The sequence below is a fragment of the Thamnophis sirtalis genome, unplaced genomic scaffold, assembly GCF_051295495.1.
Source record: "Thamnophis sirtalis isolate CommonGarterSnake01/CBP01778 unplaced genomic scaffold, rThaSir2_p1.2 scaffold_12, whole genome shotgun sequence".
In the NCBI taxonomy this organism is placed as follows: domain Eukaryota; kingdom Metazoa; phylum Chordata; class Lepidosauria; order Squamata; family Natricidae; genus Thamnophis; species Thamnophis sirtalis.
Genome location: NW_028261392.1, coordinates 51,273,661 through 51,294,087, shown reverse-complemented (window position 1 = coordinate 51,294,087; position 20,427 = coordinate 51,273,661). Strand labels below are relative to the sequence as shown.

Sequence of the window (20,427 nt, the reverse complement as noted above, 5' to 3'; positions counted from 1 at the left end):
GAGCGGGCAGGTCATTCCTGACAATTAAAACTGGAAGTTTCCCCTTAAAATCTCCGTATTCCACCCGGATGTGGAATATTCCTGCCGTAGGAATCCCATTTCCCTGGTAATCTAGGAGGGAGACCCCAACGGGGCGCAATTTACTCTCGGGAACCCTGGGGCAAAGGCGGGAAAACAGGGCCCAAGATAGAAGGGAACGGGAAGACCCAGAGTCCACCTCCATTCGACAAAGCTGACCTTCGAGGCGGACGGCGGTGCTAATTTTGCGATCGCCGGCGGGGACGTGGGAAGCCTGGTAGACCACGCAGTCGGCGCTGGGGAGCTGGTAGGTTGAATGGCAGTCCTCAGCTCGCCTTGCAGGACGCGGTTGTTGGCGGCGTTGCGGTGCCTGGCGCTGGTCGCTGGGCTGCATGAACGATGGAGCTGGCACGAGAGCCCGGCAGACCCTGGCGAGATGTCCTTCTCCTCGGCAACGGCGGCAGACGGCGGAACGGAACGGGCAGGATGTGCGGCTGTGGCGGCCGCCACATCCGCGGCAAGGTGCGTTTGAGACTGGTTGAGCGGGCGTCGGCGGTTGCTGATGTGGCCTCCGCTTCGGCTGCGTCCTCATTTGTCCGACGGTTTCCTCCTCCTCATCTTCCGTAGGAGAGAGGTCGTCAACAAGGTTCGTCTGAGTGGAAGGCCCCGCAGCGGTTTGCGCGGGGGGTTTCAGCTGGAGGCGTTCGATGTCGGCCGTGGATTGTTCGGAGAGCTCTGCTGCTCGCGCTGTCTCCACGGCTTGCACCAAGGTAATTTTGTGGTTCCGGAGCATACGGCTGCGCAATTGCACGTCGCGGACCCCGCATACAAACTGCTCCACGAGGTTCTCCTCCAGGTCTGCAAAATCGCACTGGGCGGCCACTGTGCGCAAAGCCTCTAGGAACTGGCTGATGGATTCATTGGGCTTCTGCACTCGGCGGCGGAAAGTGAAACGGCGTGCGATCAAAGAAGGTGAGGGAGCGTAATGGTCCCTCAGCCTGGACATCAGCTCGTCCCACCCAAGTTTGTAGGCTGGCCTCGGGGCGGCCAGAGCTCTTGCAGAGGCGAACATGGAAGGCTCACAGCAGGACAAGAAGAAACTGCATTTCTCTTCGTCGGTCTGTGCCCGGTTCTTTGATGCAATTAAGTAACACTCGAAACGCTCCATGAAGCCGTCCCATGATTCTCCGGCAGATCCAAACGGCGCGAAAGGAGGAAGCGCTGATGCCATTGTGGTGCGAAGCCAGAGAGGGGGAGGAAGAAGGCAGAGAAAATTTTGCGTTCGCTGCCGGGGTTCTCCGCCTGAGGAGCGTGTTCGTGCTGATTCAGACGCGGTGGCAAGCTGGCTTGTTCTTCTCCGTGGTCGCGGGAATCGAATCCCACCTTCGTCGCCAGTTTTGCATCTTGGAGCGAAGGAAGAGGACGCGACAAGAGGTGTAGCAAAAGCAGCAACCTTTATTCAAAACAGAGTAACTACGATTCAATGTGGCGTGGTTCGCGCCAAACATTTATACCCCCGGGTTTGAACAATGAGCCAATGGGGCGTCGAGTAGCTCGCCCAATCGGGGAGAGGATTGAACCGACTCCGCCCGAGAACCAATCAGAAGGGGAGACCTTATTCCCGCGCTAGTATTCAACATCAACCACCTTTGGGAATCCAACACTTAATGCCACTCGTCCCTGGGAGACCTTCACCTGCAGAGCAGCTTCCATATGCTAGCAACTATTCTTCCTTCACAAATCCCTATGGCAAAATATACTTCCTCAAAGCATTAACTACAGACTTCCAATCAATCATCCAGCAATAGCAACTTTTTAAAAATCTTATTGAATATTGCTAATAGCAATAGCAGGACAGAATGTTAAATACATGATCTGACTGATGATAACAGATGCTCACAACCATCTCAACAGATATATAAAATGCTTCACTGAGAAAAGCTCTTATACAACAATATCGTTGGACCACAACTTATGCAAAGTTAGAACGCAGCAATCGAAGACACAACAACAAATACAAAAGAAAAGAAGCACATTGCCCTGCAAAGCAAGTTATCCAGACTAAGAGCTAACAACTTCCTCAACAATGAACAAACCTGGATCAAAAACCTATCCAACCAATAACTCAAACATGAGAAACAATAAGTCCTGATAAAGGAACTCAACTTCAACCACAAAGATGCATCAAACACAGAATTCCTAGCAAACCTAGAAAATGCCTTAAAATGAAATACCACAGTGAAGAAGTCCAACAACAAATACATCAGACTGTTGTCCCGATGCTGAGACATAAACATATCAGCATACAGGGAAGAAGTCCAGACGGTATCCACATGAAACAACTTACATCTAAATACTAATAAGACAAAGGAGTTGGTGCTAGAATTCCGGAAGCACAGAGAGGAACCTGCCCCACTGTATATCGAGGGGGGCTGTGTGGAGAGGGTTTCCTCTTTTAAATTCTTGGGAGTGCTTATTAGTCTAGATCTCACCTGGAAAAACAATACATCTCTGGTGATTGGAAAGGCCCAACAGAGACTTCATTTCCTTAGAATCCTGTGAAAAAATCAGGTGGAACAACGGCTGATGACCTCTTTCTATCGGTCCACCATAGAAAGTGTCCTCACATATTGTATTACAGTATGGTAATGCTGATTTAACAGCTGCGGACAGGAAGGTACTACAGAGAGTGATTAATTCGGCACAAACCATTGGTTGCTCTTTGACACCACTGGATGACATGGCCAGATCTCGCTGCTTTAGCAGAATAAGGAAGATACTCAGAGATTATTCATACCCTGGTCAGTGTCTCTTTGCACTTCTACCATCAGGCAGAAGACATCAAAGTATAGCCAGCCTAACAAAGCGGTTTAAAGATAGTTTCTATCCTTGGGCTGTGAGACTTTTAAATACAACCACAATCGCTCCATGCACACGCTAGGTTTTTTTTCTTTGTCTTTCTTTTTTCGTTTCTGTTATAATTTTGCACCAGTGAGGTTAAAACCAATTTTGTTGTATTTAAGTACAATGACAATAAAGATTATACTTATACTTATAAACAAAATTCCAGCATCTTTACAAAACAGGAACAACGGGCAATGAAGTCCCCAAAACTGATTACAATACTGTCATCCTACCAGCTGACAAAGGTTGAATGACAGTCTTACTAGACAAGGCAGACTACATACAAAAGGTCAAATAACTCCCTCAGGACGTATCCACCTATAGGCACATTAACACCAACCCAACTGTGAAGCTGACCAACAAAAAACCCTTAAAAAGTTGCAAGAATCAAGCCAAATCACGAAAGAAGAATATCAGAGAATGAAAGCAACCAACTCAAACATAACTCAGTTCTATTGACTTCCAAAAGTGCACAAAGAAAACCCACTCAGATAAATGGTCTCAGTCCCTGGCACATCCACTCACAACCTTGCAAAAGATATGTGGAAACACCTAAAGTGCCTAATTGGTGATTCCCAATACTCCATAAACAATGCCACACAATTCCTGGACAAGCTCAAGCACCTACACATTGACAAAAAACAGTGATAGCATTCAATGTTACTGCATTATTCACATTGGTAATCTGAAACTAGCTATTGACCTACTCAAAGAACGATTGGACAACGCACAGCCACCAAGAGAACCACTCACAACAGAGTGAGTGAAGAACTCCTCCAACTATGCTTGACCACCTACTTCAAATTGGATGGAGAGATCTATGAACAGCTGAAGTGATTGCCTATGGCAGTGATGGCGAACCTATGGCACACGTATCACAGGTGGCACGCAGAGCCATTTATCAGGGCACATGAGGCGCTGCCCTGTCAGCTGGCCAGTGTGCATGCACCCGCTGGCAAGCTGAGTTCACCCTTTTTTAAAGCCATTTTTTGCCCTCCCCAGGTTCCAGAGGCTTTATAGGAGCCTGGGGAGGGCGAAAAGAGCCTTCCGTGCGCCCAGGAGGCCCTCCGGAGGCTTCATGAGCTTCCCTGAAACCTCTGGAGTGCAAAAAAACGGCCCTAAGGGCAAACCGGAAGTTCGGGAACAGACTTCCTGTTTGCTCAGAGGGTCATTTTGACTTCTCTGGAAGCTTCAGGGAAGCCTCCTGAAGGTCCCTGAAGCCTTCGGAGCACTTAAAACGACCCTCCAAGCAAACCGGAAGTGACTTCCGGTTTGCTCGGAGGGTCAGTGTTTTTTTTTTAAGTTTTATTGTTTTAATTAAACAAAAACACAAAAAGAATCATCCTTCATTACATCTTGTAGAAAGCGTGTTGATTGGTTACAAATATATTTCGTGCATTTCTTCCACAATCATTACATATACTTCATTCATATTGAATTGTACATTTTAAATCAAAAATCTTTATGTATTTTACTATCTATGTACCACAATTCTCATTTAATTACAATTATTTAAACATGCTTTTATCTGAAATCATTTGTATTTAAAGACACAACCACCTATTGGCATTCATTCGCAATTTCAATAAACCTCCAATAACATTACACCTTTATAACATATTCTGAAATAAAGTCAGTTAAGAGGTTTCTAAGCATTCCCCCCCCCTTTTCCCCCCAACTCACAATTTAAAGCTTATATCCAATTGGCTTTTACTAATACAACACACACATATATATCATTAAACATTATCCATTAACATTTCCTTGTTATTATTGTAGTTAACTAAAAATTATTTACCATTTATATCACCTCTCCTCTCATCAGGCCCAAAAGAAATTATACCTTTATAGCAAGATCTAAACAAGAATTTATTAATAAAATTTATAGATTTTTCCCTGTCCCAATTTAAAATTTATATCCAAGTTATTTTTACTAATAAAGGTAATCCTTTCATTATTATTATCATAGTAAATTATATGTTAATGAACGAACATTTAATAACAGTCTAAAACAATCAACAAAATACTAACATTCCTACTTATTAATCACCAAAAATATCCATTAACATTTCCTTATTATTGTGGTTAATGAAAAATTATTTACTATTTATATCACATCTCCTCTCATCAGACCCAAAGAAATTATACCTTTATAACAAGATCTAAACAAAAATTTATTAATAAAATTTATAGGTCTTTTTGTCAAGTCCCAATTTTTCAATTTATAACCAAGTTATTTATACTAATTGAGGTTATCATTTCATTATTGTTGTATTTAATTATATGTTAACGAATAAACATTTAATAACAATCTGAAACAATCTACAAAATACTGAAATTCCTACTTATTAATCACCAAAAATTAACTAACTTTTTATCATCAACTTTCATTATGAACCTGTATCCTTCCAGTGGCAAAACAGTCTTATCTCTCTTGCTAGTTGTTGTGTCAATTCTCTTTTCAGCTCCTTTATAAAGTTTTTATAAACTTCTCTCTGCACTTTATTGCTTAAAAGATCTCTCAAATAGTCTCATTGCCCTTGAATTGTTATTAACATTAGCTTGTCTTTAGTTGTCAGACTTATTTCTGAAAAGGTTTCTCTTCTTAACTCTATCATTATCACTCTTTTTTTCCTCCTGTATCTTGAAATCTGGGATAAAGCTCCAAATTGTCAAATTCACTTTTCCATCTTCCCTTCTTTCCACTTTCACCCATATTTGCTCCATTAATGTTCATCTATTGTCTTGTCTTTAACTTCTATATTTTCATTCTCTTCTTTAATTTTTGGGGGTCCAACCCCATCATCTTTTGCTGTGAGAAACAATAGTCTATCCAACTTCTTCTCAAATCTCCCAAATCCTTCCAAAATATTTTGAATTCCAGCCAGGATATTCTGAAATTTTAAGGTTTCCTCATCTGCATATTGATCCATTTTCCCCCAAAAAAATTGAAGGAGAAAAAAAGAAAGAAAAAAGGAGTCTAATAGCCACTGCCACTCTAGCCTTCCAAGCCTCTTTTGTGTGTGTGTGTGTGTGTATGTATGTATATATGTGTATATATGTGTGTATATATATGTGTATGTGTGTGTGTGTATGTATGTATGTATGTATGTGTATGTATGTATATGTGTATATATGTATATATGTATGTATGTGTGTGTGTGTGTATGTATGTATGTATGAGTGTGTGTGTGTTATATAACCTGGGTTATATTACATATTAGGCAGATGTATTAACCATTCTCTGTCCATCGGCTCATCATAAGAGATAATATTTGGGCATACCAGGGGTTATGACTTTAAATATATACCTTTCTTCCTGGCTCAGCTGATAACGGAGGACAGCCTGTGGCTTAGTGGTTAATACATCTGCCTAATATGTAATATAACCCAGGTTCGAATCCCAGTAAGGGTATGGCTAGCTGATGACAGCTAAATAGCTTGAAATAGATCTATACTAGTCTCCCTTTATTTATTTATCAGCACAAACACAACGCACACGCACACACACACACACACATACATACATACACACATACATACACCTGCGAATATATATATACCTGAGCACCTGCGAAAAACAATTCATGCCCTTGGCTCTTTATCAGATTTTGTAAGCAAGTTGCAAACCCTTCAGTTACAAAGTCAGTAAGATCAAAGAGGAATGCAAAAGGATACATTGTTTCCAAAAAAGAACTCCAGACTCTGGCTTCCGAGTGGCAGATTCCACTTTTTCATACTTGTCTCAAGCTTATGGAAAACAAAGATCTTTAATTGTCTTTGGTGGAATTTAATAACAAATGGTAGGAAGAATTTGTTAAAATAAAAAAAGAGGGTTTTAATTCGAGCCAAAAAATAAGGTGGCAAAAAAATAGAGGAAAAAAATCAATCCGTTCACTTCAAGCGGAGAAACAGGAAACTTACGATCACTTCAAACCACAAAATATTGTTACAAGAAAAAACAAGAACTTTCCAAGGCAGGCCAATAAGAATTAAATTCACCGCTTTATTCGTTTACTTAAAGGACTAATTTATCTTTTAAAAAGTTTCTTTGGGCAATCTTTCTCAGAATAGAAAAAAAACAAACCTCACCTGATGGACTCACTTTCACTTCCTTCCTTCTGGAGCCGTCTCCGACTTCGTCAGCCTGGGGGCTACCTTTTTGCTGCTGGCTTGAAGTGCTTCCCTTGGGTCAATCAGAGACTTTGCAATGTTCTTGAGACCAGCAAGGCTTTGTCTTCCTGTTCACCGTCTCTATGGGACGGTTCAGGTCCAATTGGACTGTCCAGTGGCAAAAGTGTCAATGGCGGTCTCTGACTGTCGAGACTGCATGTTGTGTTGTCGCGACATTGGCTCTTCCTTCTCACAGAGGGTCGTTTTGACTGCTCCTGAGGCTTCAGGGAAGCCTCCTGAAGGTCCCTGAAGCCGTCGGAATGCTCAAAACGATCCTCCGAGCAAACCGGAAGTCACTTCCGGTTTGCTTGGAGGGTCATTTTGACTGCTTTAGAGGCTTCAGGGAAGCCTCCTGAAAGTCCCTGAAGCCTCCAGAGGGCTTCTGGGGGCGGCGGGGCGGGGGAGGCTGTTTTCTCCCTCCCAAGGCTCCTATAAAGCCTCTGGAGCCTGGGAGGATGAAAAAAGCATGCAAAAATGGGGGTCGCGCCTGTAGTGCGTGTATGCGCACTGGGGGTCACGCATTGCATTTCGGGTGCAGCACACCTGCACACAACCCCCCTGTACTCCCACTTATGGCACGCGAGCCAAAAAAGTTTCGCCATCGCTGGCCTATGGGATCTCCTATATCTGGCCTAGTCTCAGAAGTTATCATGCAAAAGATGGAATAAATTGTACTTTCACAGATAAATCCCAAACAATGGGTACACTACATTGATGATACTTTTGTGATAATCAAGTGCAATCAGGTCAATCAAACCTACCAAATAATCAACAACATCTTCACGGATATCTAATTTATAACAGAAACCGAGAATGACAACAAACTGCCATTTCTGGAAGACCTTGAAACACCAGTGGCCAACTTCTAACATCTATGTACAGGAAGGCAACACATACAGATCAAATCCTCAACTTGCACAGCAACCACCCAATATGACATAAGCAAAGCTGCATCAGAACATTGTTTGGGAGAGCAGAATCCTATTGTAACACCACGGAGGCCAGATCAGCAGAACAAAAACACCTATAGAAAGTCTTCAAGAGAAACAAATACCCACAAAACCTCATCCAGAGATGCCTACATGCAAACAATACCAACCCTCAAAGCAATACAATAACTACAACAGGAATAACAATGACTAGATGAATCACAATCCCCTACATACAGAATGTCTCAGAAATGACAGCAAGACTACACCATCATGACCTTGTAGTAGACCACAAACCAACTTCAACTCTCAGACAAACCCTATCAAAACTGAAAGGGCAGACAAAAACAAAACAAAGATCAGGCATCCTATACCAAATCCAGTGCAGCAACTGCGAAAAGAACTATGTTGGACAAACAGGAAGAAAGCTATCAACATAACTATGAACACTTCCTGGCTATCAAAAGACATGACCCATTATCCCTCATGTCAGTCCATGAAGATTCAGAAGGTCACAAATCTGATTTAACCGGGACCACTGTTACCCAGTTGAAATCAAAGAGAGAAAGAGAATTCCTTGAAGCCTAGCTTTTCACAAATAAGTCAATAAAAGACACATTGACATTAACCCAGTCTACCAATCACTGCGAATGAAAGAACTGCATCAACTACTATCCCAAAGGTAGTATTTAAAATAAACAAACAGGCGCCCCACTACACAGCAACAAAATTATAACCCATCAACTCACAAGAAATCGGACCACATCTCACTAACAACAGCCAGCCACTCAAATTATCAAACAAGCTGAAACCAGACCATGACTCAGAAGCACCCAGATAACAACTCTAATCCTAATCTGCATCACACAGACAGTACTTAACTATAGCCCAGCGACAACACCCAGCCAATCAAACAGTCTGAAATCAGACCATGACTCAGAAATATCAGAACAAACAACATCGGAGCTCAAACCTAGGTGGGCAACTATCAGTCCAAACAAGGGTTACAGTCTTAATTTTAATTAATTTATCTAACCTTAATTTGTATTATTAATGGTGCTACTTCTGACAGGAATGATCAGAAGGTTGAAACACTTACACAGCAATTTTATATAAACTACCATGTAGCTGTGATATGGTAGCACCTATTAAATATTTTAATACAACTATTGATGCCCTTGAGCAGCAAAAGTCCTGTCAGATGTAGATCACTATGTCTATACCCACCCCATTTGTTGTTGTCACCTGATTTCAAGTGTTAGTGTCAGATCCCTAAAAGTGATACTGCCATTCAATTGGGAGAAGGGGGGGGGGAGGAGCTTGGATTCAATTCATTAGTATTGCCTATAAGAACTAGTATTTTATAACTTGTATACTGGCACCAAAGTGCCCTGAGATCTTCTCACCTCTTGGGGAATGTATAGGAGGGATGGCCATGTGGGTTCTGTTACTTTGATAGCCAACAGAAGATAGCCAGAGAATGTATATTTATTCTGTTTTGAATTCATTGCTGTCACTTCTGCTTAATAAAACCTTCATTTTGAAATACTTCATTTCAAGAATCTTCACTTTCTTAAGTTAGGAGGAGAGGCAATCCTTACAGTTAGACTCACTTGAGGATCAGTTAAAGTCATCGTTGCCATTAGCTCCTCTCAGTTTCTTTTTGGACTTTTTCTCCTTATTCTTGCTATGACAACTTTCACTCATGGTCCCTATTGATGAAGAACCAATTTTAACCCCTATCCTTTATAATTCTCTCCAATGCCCTGGTAGAACTTCTTCTCTTTGGGCACTGCTTGGTCATTTGCCAGCACTTGAAATTCTTCTTGACTTGCTCAATGCTGGAATGGTGAGTGTTGGACTCATCTTTCGGTGCTCCTGTCAGTGTTGTAGATTCCCTTCAAATGTTCTCAGTTCATTCTTGAATCTTTCTGAGACTTTCTTTCTCTGATCTTCCAGTAGCTCCCACGTTTGGGAATGAAACATAAAAGCTGACTCCTGCTCCTCCAATCTCTTTCTTTTCTACTCTTTGTCTTAGATTGCTTACATTGCTCTTAAGTTTCATAGAAGTGTTTTTTCCTTCTCTCTCTAGCTTATTTCTAGCTTCACTTTACCTACTTAGTGGTTTCTCCAGTACATGGCAGAGAGAGAAATATGAGTTTTTAAGACTAATGTTCGGCAAAAAGGAAACCGAACCCAGTAATCAAAGACGACAGCTCCCCCCAAGGCTTGTATATCTGAAGCACGATCGATGGAAAAGACCTATCCCCCCCCCTCCTCCAAGTAGTGATTTCCCACGATTAAAGATTATTAGGCAGTTGATCAATGAATTCAAGAGCTGAGTTCTAAATTCAAGTAAGAACCGAGCGCAACACCCTTTAAGCAAAGTGGCGCGTCAATATATCTGTTAGGAGGGAAGAGCACGAAGCCCTGTTGAAGAATGGGAAAGACTGAGCCAGTCTAGCCGGGAGAGCCAAGTTCCTGTTCCAGGCGTGGTTGTTGACAGGCGGCACTCGTGATACAGTGCGGCTCCAGCAGAAAGGGCCAAAGCAGGGGTTTCGCCAAAGCCGGGTATTTTAGCGATCTCTGGAGCAAAATGCTGTCGCGCAGGTAAGTGATTTATAGCAACTTCGGCACTTTCCCTGATCCTGCCTTTGCAACAAGCTAGGTTGTTCCCGGAATGAAAAAAAAAAGAGTGACAAGGCGGGAGCGGAATACGCTTCCGTTAGGTTAGGCAAATACTGTAGGCGATCTAAGGCGGTGGTTTTCTTTGTACAATCGAATCGCAAAACGAATCGTTTCCTAATGGCAAACACCAACACACACACACACACCCCGCTGCGTGGGCCTAGAGCCCTTCGATTTACGCAATGTAAGAAAAAAAATACTGGGTGGAGAAAAACTACATTTGAACGTTGCTGTTCTGGATCTGCGCTTTCTTTTCGCCCACCGATAAGCGCAGCACAGAATACAGATTTACTGTATTCTGGAGAGTTAAAATTTATTGCAGCAGCCCCTTCCGTACATGAGGATCGTACTCAGTAATATCGTCTCTCCCAATCTTGCTTCCTTCAGTTGTAGGGGGTTTTGTGAAATCCGATATAATTTTGTAAACTATGCCTTACAACCCACCGAGGCTAAGACAATACCAAACAGTCACATAAAGCCTTATTGTATTGTGTTTATCAGGGTTTATGTTAAACTACAATATATTTGTCTTATTTTTGATTAGCACGGTTTGTTACTTAAGGTTTTAGTGTGTTCTGAGATATTTAGAAATGTTTTTCCAAATTTGGAAATTGAAGTTGCAAATTTTCCTTTTATTGTACATTGGGACATGGTCAAAGAAGTAGAACTGCAAGCTCCTGGGTAGAAAATAGGCATGATGTATTTCAGACAAGATATAGGTCCTTTGTAGTTTAATTTCACATCCTATAATCCAGTCTCCAGCTTTGACCACAGAGAAATAGCCTTAATCAGATCTCAACCCAATATGGAACCAGCTTGCTATAACCATTCTTCTCTTCTTCTCTCTTACCCTACCCTACCTTCCTGAAACCTTAGACAAGTATTCTTTTGTAGACAACAGAGTGTATTAAAATTTGTTAGCTCTTTTAAGGGTATCAAGTGACCAGCCTCTGGTGTTGACATGTCAGATGTATTTAGAAGATTGACCATACCCCAATGCTTTTGGTCATTGCTCAACCCCACCACTGTTATTTTCCTTCTGGTTATTGGTCTTCTCTGGATTATACTTTCTCCCTCTCTCTCTCTCTCTCTCTCTCTCTCTCTCTCTCTCTCTCTCTCTCTCTCTCTCTGTATGTGTGTGTGTGTATATATATATATATATATGTGTGTGTGTGTGTGTGTGTGTGTGTGTGTGTGTATATGTGTGTATATATAAATATAAATAAAATAAATATCTTGTTGTGTCACCAGGGATCATAAAGCATAATTGTCCAATATACTACATTCTAAAAATGATGATATTACAAAGTGATTAATGTAGGGACAGGCTTAGAGAAATATTTAAAAAATGCCCAAGCATCTTTGTAAATTTTAATAGTTTTCTTTGTTGCAATCTAGCAAATTTCAACTTTGAACTGAAGACTTAAAAAAAATATCACATACTATGATCTTCAAAAGTAACATTAGGAAGAGGAGAGAGAAATAGAAGGCAGAAATGGATTTGTTTAAGGACTGATATGGTATCAGAGTAAATAAAAACCAGCTTTAGTTTTCCTTGTTAGAGAATCCTGAGTTTTACATATTTTTCTCAAGCTACAAGGCTGATAGAAAAGATGGATGATAACACCAGAGAGAAAGAGAGGCAAATGGAGAAGTGTATAAGCACACTAACTAATGAGGATAACAATGTTTAGCACAAAGCCAGGCCCAGAATGGAGGAAATAATTTGGACAAAATTTGAATGGCAATATTTTTGGCCAACTCAAAGAAGATAGGCTAAAATTTAATCCAATAGTGGGGAAAAGCTACAAAATGGCATATAGCTAAGTGGAAATAATAGTCAAAGCTTATACCCTATTCAGCTATGTCAATTGCTTTGTGCTAACAATCTCAAATACTGGAATGAAGTCTGGTGTCAGATGAAATCTCAGAGAAGGCTTATTTATAATTCTGGAAAGAATAGTGTACAGGTTCCTAGGAGTACTCTGGAAACAGCCTCTTTGTGCAAAGATTCTTGTGAATTCCAAGCATGTGTCCTATGAAGCTAGGGAGATACAGTCCTGTGCAGTATGCTGTCTCATCTCATTTCTTTCTCCATGTGCAAGTGAAAAAAATGATTTTGATATGTTTGATAATTATTCTTTTCTGGATAGCTTTTGAAATATTTCCCCCCTCAATCACTGGGAAGCAAATTCTTTACTCATATGATTATATGTGGATGTAGATTAAATAGGTTATGGGATTCTGCATAAGTGTGATGATGATCACCCTTTTGAAACTGTTACACCATTGTATGTGGTTTTTTTTAATTGATATATCACCTTTATTATTTTTATAAATAACTCAAAGTAGCAAGCAGACACAATTTATATCTGTTTTATGGCAATTTATTTTGCACATTGCCAGTTTAAGGTATTCCAAGGGTGACTCTGGATAAGAATTTGGGGGCTGTAATCCCAACATTTCTGGAGGACATTAAAATAGAAGAAGATAGTACCATTCAATGTATTGACTTGAATCTAGGATTAAAGGAGTCCAATGCTACGCTAGTATTATTGATAATTCTGTATTTTTCTTTTGATGCAGATGTTTTTCATTAAGCAAGGCCCATCCTATCCTGTTCAGGATGCTGACGTCATCTGGCAGTGGCTCCCAGGTTATTCAGAACATGGAAGAAGGTAATATAACTGATAGGAAATTCAGAAAGCTATAATTGTCTGTGTTGCTGTTCTTTTTCCTATAAAACTATGCAGTAATTTGCATTTAGTGATTTATCTACCTATTTCTTAGATGCTGTAGAATTAACCAGAAAAATAAAATAATAAGGATTCTTTTTTAGTTTTTAGTGACAAAGCTTTTTATATGAAATATATTTTAGGCAGATCTTACTGGGTAATTAAAAATGTTTCTTGCCAACAGAGAGTTAGATGAAACAAAAAAATATGGGAATATGAAACTGAAGAAAAAATTAAACTCAATACAGTTTGATTTTCTGCCATATTGTATTTGCCTGGAAATTAATTAATTTTAGTTTTGAGATAGAAGTAAGTTATCAGTACTGCAGAATATATTAATATGTACTTGAGCATACCATCTTGTGTGACTGACTTGAGAAATAATAGTTGTTTTTCCTTTTCCCTTAAAAAAAAATCCCTGATAGTCTAATTGTTTTTTCTTTCTTTCACAGGACATTTCCCCATTCATGTGAATAATGGTATGTGGTGGTAACCTGTATGCTTTTTAATATGATTGTTTGTCTGCTCTGTTACGCTTCTTCTTTCTTTATTGGAGGTTTAATGAAAACCTAAGTTCATATTTTCTGGCAATTCTGAATCATTCCTCTTAATGGTTCTAAAAGGTTTATACTATTAAGAAAATGAAACATCTTACTAACCAAAATGCAAATTATGTATGTGTGCTGTTTTTCATAATTAACCTATAACTAGTTAATCACCTAAAATTTTATATCCTCTTGGCTTCTTTTTAAATATTTTTTTATTTTTTAAATGCAAATAATACAAACAGTACATATACATTAAATCCAAAAAAGTGAAAGAAAAAAGAAAAAGCTAATATTACAGTGCATCCCCATCCCCCAGAGACCCTTCCCCCTTACATTTCTTCATCTTTAACAACTAAAAGATATACAATATATTCCATTTGTGCCCTTATCCCCTCCAAAACAACATATATTTTTGAGTAGGTTTATTCCCTTTGCCTTGCACCAGAGACGTGCGGTGAGGTTGATACCTGGTGAGGCTCAGCAGGGCAGCGGTCGGCCTCGGCGGGGGGGGGGAATTTGCATTACGGGAGCAACCAAGCGCCTGGGTCTGCAGCAAAGGCGCTTGGTGGCTCCCGCGATGCAAAGTGCCCCGCTGCCCCCCCCCGCTGTCCCGGCCTGCATCCACTGCTTCTCCAAGCTCCGCCGCTGGAAGTCCCGGATCGCCTCTGGGGGAAGGCTGAGTGAAAAACGGAGCGAAGCTTCTCTGTGGCCTCCCGGTGCTGCCCAGAGGCTCTTGCAGGAGCCGCTGCCGCTGCCCGCCACCACCACCCCGCCGGGCGAAGGGGTGGTGGTGGTGGCGGCGGCAGCGGCTGCTTTAAGTGCTCCCTTGTCTCACAGCCGGGGCCGCTCCAGGCCGCCGGCTGCTGACACGTGCTCCTGCAAGAGCCTCTGGGCAGCGCCGGGAGGCCGCAGAGAAGCTTCGCTCTGCTTCTCACCCAGCCTTCCCCCAGAGGCGATCCGGGACTTCCAGCGGCAGAGCCTGGAGAAGCAGGCCGGGGCAGCGGGCGGCAGCATCGGGGATGGTGGGGCACTTTGCATCGTGGGAGCCGCCAAGCGCCCAGGTCTGCAGCAAAGAGGCAGCCTCCTCCTTCTCGCCCACTCCTCTCTCCTCTGAAGCACGCCCCGCCCAACGTAAGCGTGCTCAAGAAGACACGATTGGCTGCTTCCAAATCAGGAGGCGGGAGAATTAGTGCCTCTTTTCCATCTGAACTTCTTTGCCTTTTAACTCTTTATTAACTTTTAGAAGGCGAAAAATTCCTTATGGAAAAGAGACCCCGAATTCTCTCGCCTCCTGCTTTGGTTAACACTAAGCAGACACCAAGCCACTGTGAGCTGGAATCTGGTAGCAACTATCTTGGCTTTAATTATTTAAAAAAATATATTTAAATTTCTTTCTTTTTCCTGAGGAGACTGGTGAGGCTCCGCCTCCCTTGCCTCTAGTGACTGCACGTCCCTGCCTTGCACCAACACTGATTTTATAAATCCCCATATTTCATTATAACTGTTTGCTTTGATCATCCCTTTTTAAAATTTAATTTCCGTTGTTAATTTATCATTTGTTGCCATACTCCAAACTTCATTATACAACTCATTTCTTTGAATATCCCAATTTCGTCCCAATGTTTAGCTATCACTAATCTAGCTGCCATTATCAAATTTCCAATCAATTCATTTTTTGATTCATTTATATCCTGTTTTTCCACCAGCAACAGCAATGAAATTTTAGTGACATGTCTAAATTTACATTCAAAAGTACTCTAATTTCTCTAAACGCCTTGTCTCATATTTTTGTGCACTTTCACTATCCCACCACATATGTTTATATGTTACAACCTCTTTCTTGCACCTCCAACAAATATTTGTATATTTATCATCTATTTGATTTAATTTATGTTGTGTTAGGTACCACCTCCATATCACTTTATATCCATTTTCCTTAACTCTAACTGACATGTTCTTATATATTCTTCTATTCCAAATATTTTTCAATCATTATCATTTATTTCTCCTAAATCTGATTCCCAAATTAATTTTAAACCTTTTGCCTGCTCTTCTAATTCAGTTAATATTCTATATATTTTCCCATATATATTCTTCATTCATCTCACATTCTTTTATAATCATTTCAATTTTTTAACTGCTTATCTTTCTTCTTCAATCTTTCTTCCACTTTTATCCATTTCTCTAATTGTATTAAATTCAACCAATTTAATTTAATATCTGCTAAAACGTTCTTTAGTTGTGTTATATTCTTTATCTTGTTCTTCCAGTCTTCCCATGTACATATCTGATTTTATTTTATTTTACTGATCCATTCTTTCAATCCAATCTTAGGGAATTTCTCCATTTCTACCACCAGTGTTAAAGGAGAAATTCCTGGCAGTATCTCCATTTATTCCATAGTTCTATCAAATTTTTTAAGAAGGGATTTTGAATCATCCTAGCAATTTTTAATATCTTTTTTTTAACCAATGTTTCTATAAGATCACCTATTTTCCTTAATTATTTCAACTCCATATCCCTCCATATTAAATCTCTAGTTGCTTCTATAATATCTGGGACCACCTTTAATTGATTAAGAGGTAAAGGTAAAGGTTCCCCTTGCACATATGTGCTAGTCGTTCCCGACTCTAGGGGGCAGTGCTCATCTCCATTTCAAAGCCGAAGAGCCAGCGCTGTCCAAAGATGATTCTGTGGTTATGTGGCCTGCATGAGTAAATGCCGAAGGCGCATGGAATGCTGTAACCTTCCCACCAAATTTTATTTTTCTATTTTTCCACTTGCATTTTTATGTGCTTTCGAACTGCCAGGTTGGCAGAAGCTGGGACAAGTAACAAGAGCTCACTCTGTTACAGGGCGCTAGGGTTTTGAAGCGCCAAACTGCTGATCTTGCTAATCAACAAACTCAGCATCTTAGCTACTGAGCCACCACATCCCTTTTTAATTGATTAGCTACCCAATAATCTATATATATAAAAGCCCAATATCACTCACGCATCATCACAAAATCTCCAGAACCGTAAAGCCTACAAACTACAAACTTGCCATGTATGTTCCTCTTGGTTTCTAGGTGCTCGCTAAGAAAAGATTTTTTGAAATTACCATTAGATCATTAGTATTTCTTATATTATTATTAACACACTTTGATGCTAAGGAGTTAGGTATTCTATTCCCCCTCCCCACCTGAAAAGAACTCTGTTCCAACTGCCACTTGGGTGTAGGTGTGGCCAGTGCATGACTCATCCCACTTCCGGGCTGGGAGTTTAGACATTCTACTCCCTCTCCCCACCTGAAAAACACTCCAATGCTAAGGAGTTAGACTGAGAGAGACAAGGGGATAAAATAGGAGAGGCCTCAGTGGGGCAAGCCTGAGGGAGAGAAGAGGATAGGAGAGTATCAATGGGGCCAGGCTGAAGTAAAGAAGGGGGAGAGGAGAGGCTTCTGTGGGGCAACCCTGAGGGAGAGAAGGGGGGGGGAAAGGAGAGGCTGATCGCAACTACTCATTTATTTTCAAGCTGTAAGTGTCTATTTATCAAGCCCAATCACATAGTTTCTAATGTTTGGAATATCCTCTTGGCTTCTTGATCTATGCTTGCAATTTATTTATTTATTGCATCTCTATCTCTACTTCTGAGCGCTTCAAAAGCTATGTCCGCCCTACTTTCTTCCCTAGAGGGATAAAAAATGTGGCTGTCCCAAATTTCATATTTAGATGAGAACTTGAACTCTAAATCTTAGTAGACTGGTTTGTTATCCATCAGAAGTTCTTATGCACTTACCTGCTTTCTACCAGTGGAATACATTCCCTTTTTTGCTGACCAATCAAAGCAAATGAAAGATCCTCTCTGGCAGATATGAAATGTTTGGTAATTAATGTCAGGTCCAACTATATATTATTTCATCCATCCATCTTATTTGTATCTTCTTTAGAGGATTTGTTCCACTTCTTACCTTGGTCTTATTTTCTTTTTTTCTTTCTCAGGACATCTTGTATCGCACTTATTGTAAGGATTGCCTCTCCTAGCTTAAGAAAGTGAAGACTCTTGAAATGGAGTATTTCAAAAGGAAGTTTTTATTAAGTAGAAAGGAAACCCTTAAGTTCAAAGCAACGTCTGAATCTCCTTAGGCAATGTGAGTAGAATTAAAGCAGTAGAGACCCCTTCCATTAGTTAGAATGCAGATTTTAGCCAATACACAAGTGTGAAGATGTTTCCTTTACCAACTGCCCTGAGAACCAAACAAACATACATTCCCATGGCTATCTTCTATTAAACATTAAAGTGAACCGTCCCACATGGCCATCATAAACATTCCCCAAAAGGTGAGGGGGTCTCAAGGTGCTTTGGCGCCAGGAAACAAGTTGTAAAATATCAGTTGTCACAGGCACCACTAATAAATCAACTCCTCCCAGTTGAATGGCAGTATCACTTTTAGGGATCTGACATGCTGCCTTCCTTAGAAAAAGGAGAGATTTATCTGTGAAAAGATAGAAACAAAAATTCCATCATAGTATTTTAACAAGGTTTGTCAGGGTATTGGGAGTGAAATTTGTTAGGGCCCTAACATGGTGTTTAGCTACCCATTCATTTTGGAATGAGGATAGATGCTTCCAAGCAACTAAGTATTGGGTTTTCCCCCTGTGGATCCTAGAGTGAAGGATTTCATGATTTCAAAGTTTTGTTCACCTTCTATCATGATGGGAACCTGTGATGTAGGTGCAGGTGGTCTGAGTGATGAGATTACCTCTCATTTGAATAAATTAATGTGAAATACTGGGTGGGCTTGCCTGAGTGTCTTTGGAAGGAGTAGTTCTATTGTTACTGGATTGATGACCCTAGTGATAGGGAAAGGTCCAATGAAATTTGGCCCTAATTTCTTTGATGGCTGTAATGACTTCAGGAATTTTGTAGATAAGTATACTCTATCTCCAACTTGGAAAGGTTTGGGTTCCAGTCTTTTCTTGTCAGCTTGAATTTTAAAAGCTGCTCTAGCTTCCTCTAAAGCTAATCTAACTACTGGCCATGTGTTTCGTAAAGTGTCTATCCACTGCTTAAGTGAGGGGATAGTGGAGTCTTCTGTGGGTAGTTCAGGCATGGGGCTGAACTCCTGGCCTGTTGCTACTCTAAGGGGTAAAACCAGTACTTGAGTGTACAGAATTATTGAATGCCACTTCCGCAAAACGTATAAGTTCAGTCCAGTTATCCTGTTGAAAATTAATCAAACATCTTAGATATTCTAATACCAACTGCCCTGAGAACCAAACAAACATACATTCCCATGGCTATCTTCTGTTAAACATTAAAGTTAACATGGCCATCATAAACATTCCCCAAAAAGTGAGGGAATCTCAAGACACTTCGGCACCAGGAAACCAGTTGTAAAATATCAGTTATCACAGGCACTGCTAATAAATCAACTCCAAGCCCCCCCTTTTCTCAATTGAATGGCAGTATCACTTTTATGGATCTGACACTTATGTTTTTGGCCAAAGAAAAGCAGCCAAAAGTGCTTCCAAAAACGGCTCTTATCCTTTACTTGCCCTTCTTCATTGGTGTTAATGAGGAGATCAGATAATTTCATTTTCCATTTGAAATTTTCTTCTATTTCTCCACAGTAAATTTAGCAGAAATGTGCAATGCTTCACATTGAAAGGAAAATAGGTGCTTCTGGTACATATGCATATAGCATCTATCAGAAATATCTCAAACAAAATGCTTTTCTTCTTGCACAGTCCTTGGAAAGATGCAGCTGCTTTTAGCATCTGCTCACATGTTTACAATGCCTACTATTGCTTGCTCCCACAGTCTCAGCAAGAAGGGATCTGGTTGCTGCACCCACTATTTTTTAATATAGAAAATTCCTTTTGTGTATTTACTTGGATAAGATCAGGGAAACCTATTTTTAGCATTCTGTAATGAACAGATTGGTTGGGATGTGTGATACAGTCTTTTTCAGACACAGACTATGGATTTCAGAATAATGTACAAGTTGTTTATCATGCATTTAGTTTTAACCATGCTTATTTTACATACTTTTTACATTTGCTATATTTTTATGACTTATTTTATATAGTACCTATTTTATTTGCTCAATGCTGAATGTTATCTATTTATACTTTGAAGGTGCTTCTGACAGGAATAAAGAATTATGCAGTTAATGTTAAGGAGTTAATTGATACTTAAAGACAGTAGGATAAAGGAAAAGAAAATCTGACAGAACCTTTGGGTTTAACCCACTTATCTTCTAGGTTTAATGTTTGTGTGTGCACACAGACACATAGTGAAGGTAGAATGAAATAGGATTCAAGAGGAACAGGGGCTATCAAGAATATAAATATAGAAAGAAAGAAACTAGTGGAAATTAATATAATATATATTCTATAACTTAAATATAGCAGTGGGATAGAAGAGATAGATAACTTAGAATATTAAT

General features: G+C 40.4%; 1 protein-coding gene across 3 annotated transcripts in view; it reads left to right on the top strand.

The window, feature by feature from the left end:
* Positions 1-10,481: 10,481 nt before the first annotated feature.
* Positions 10,482-20,427, top strand: part of ACOT9 (acyl-CoA thioesterase 9) — an 83,224-nt gene continuing 73,278 nt past the window's right edge. For 2 of the 3 annotated variants that reach the window (XM_087726502.1, XM_014072762.2), the window contains exons 1-3: positions 10,482-10,634; positions 13,299-13,390; positions 13,900-13,926. In XM_087726502.1, the coding sequence (XP_087582628.1) occupies positions 10,621-10,634; positions 13,299-13,390; positions 13,900-13,926 (133 nt within the window). In that variant the 5' untranslated portion in view covers positions 10,482-10,620. Of the gene's footprint in view, positions 10,635-13,294; positions 13,391-13,899; positions 13,927-17,977; positions 18,127-20,427 lie in introns of those variants that run through there. The other variant, XM_087726501.1, reaches the window with a different exon arrangement.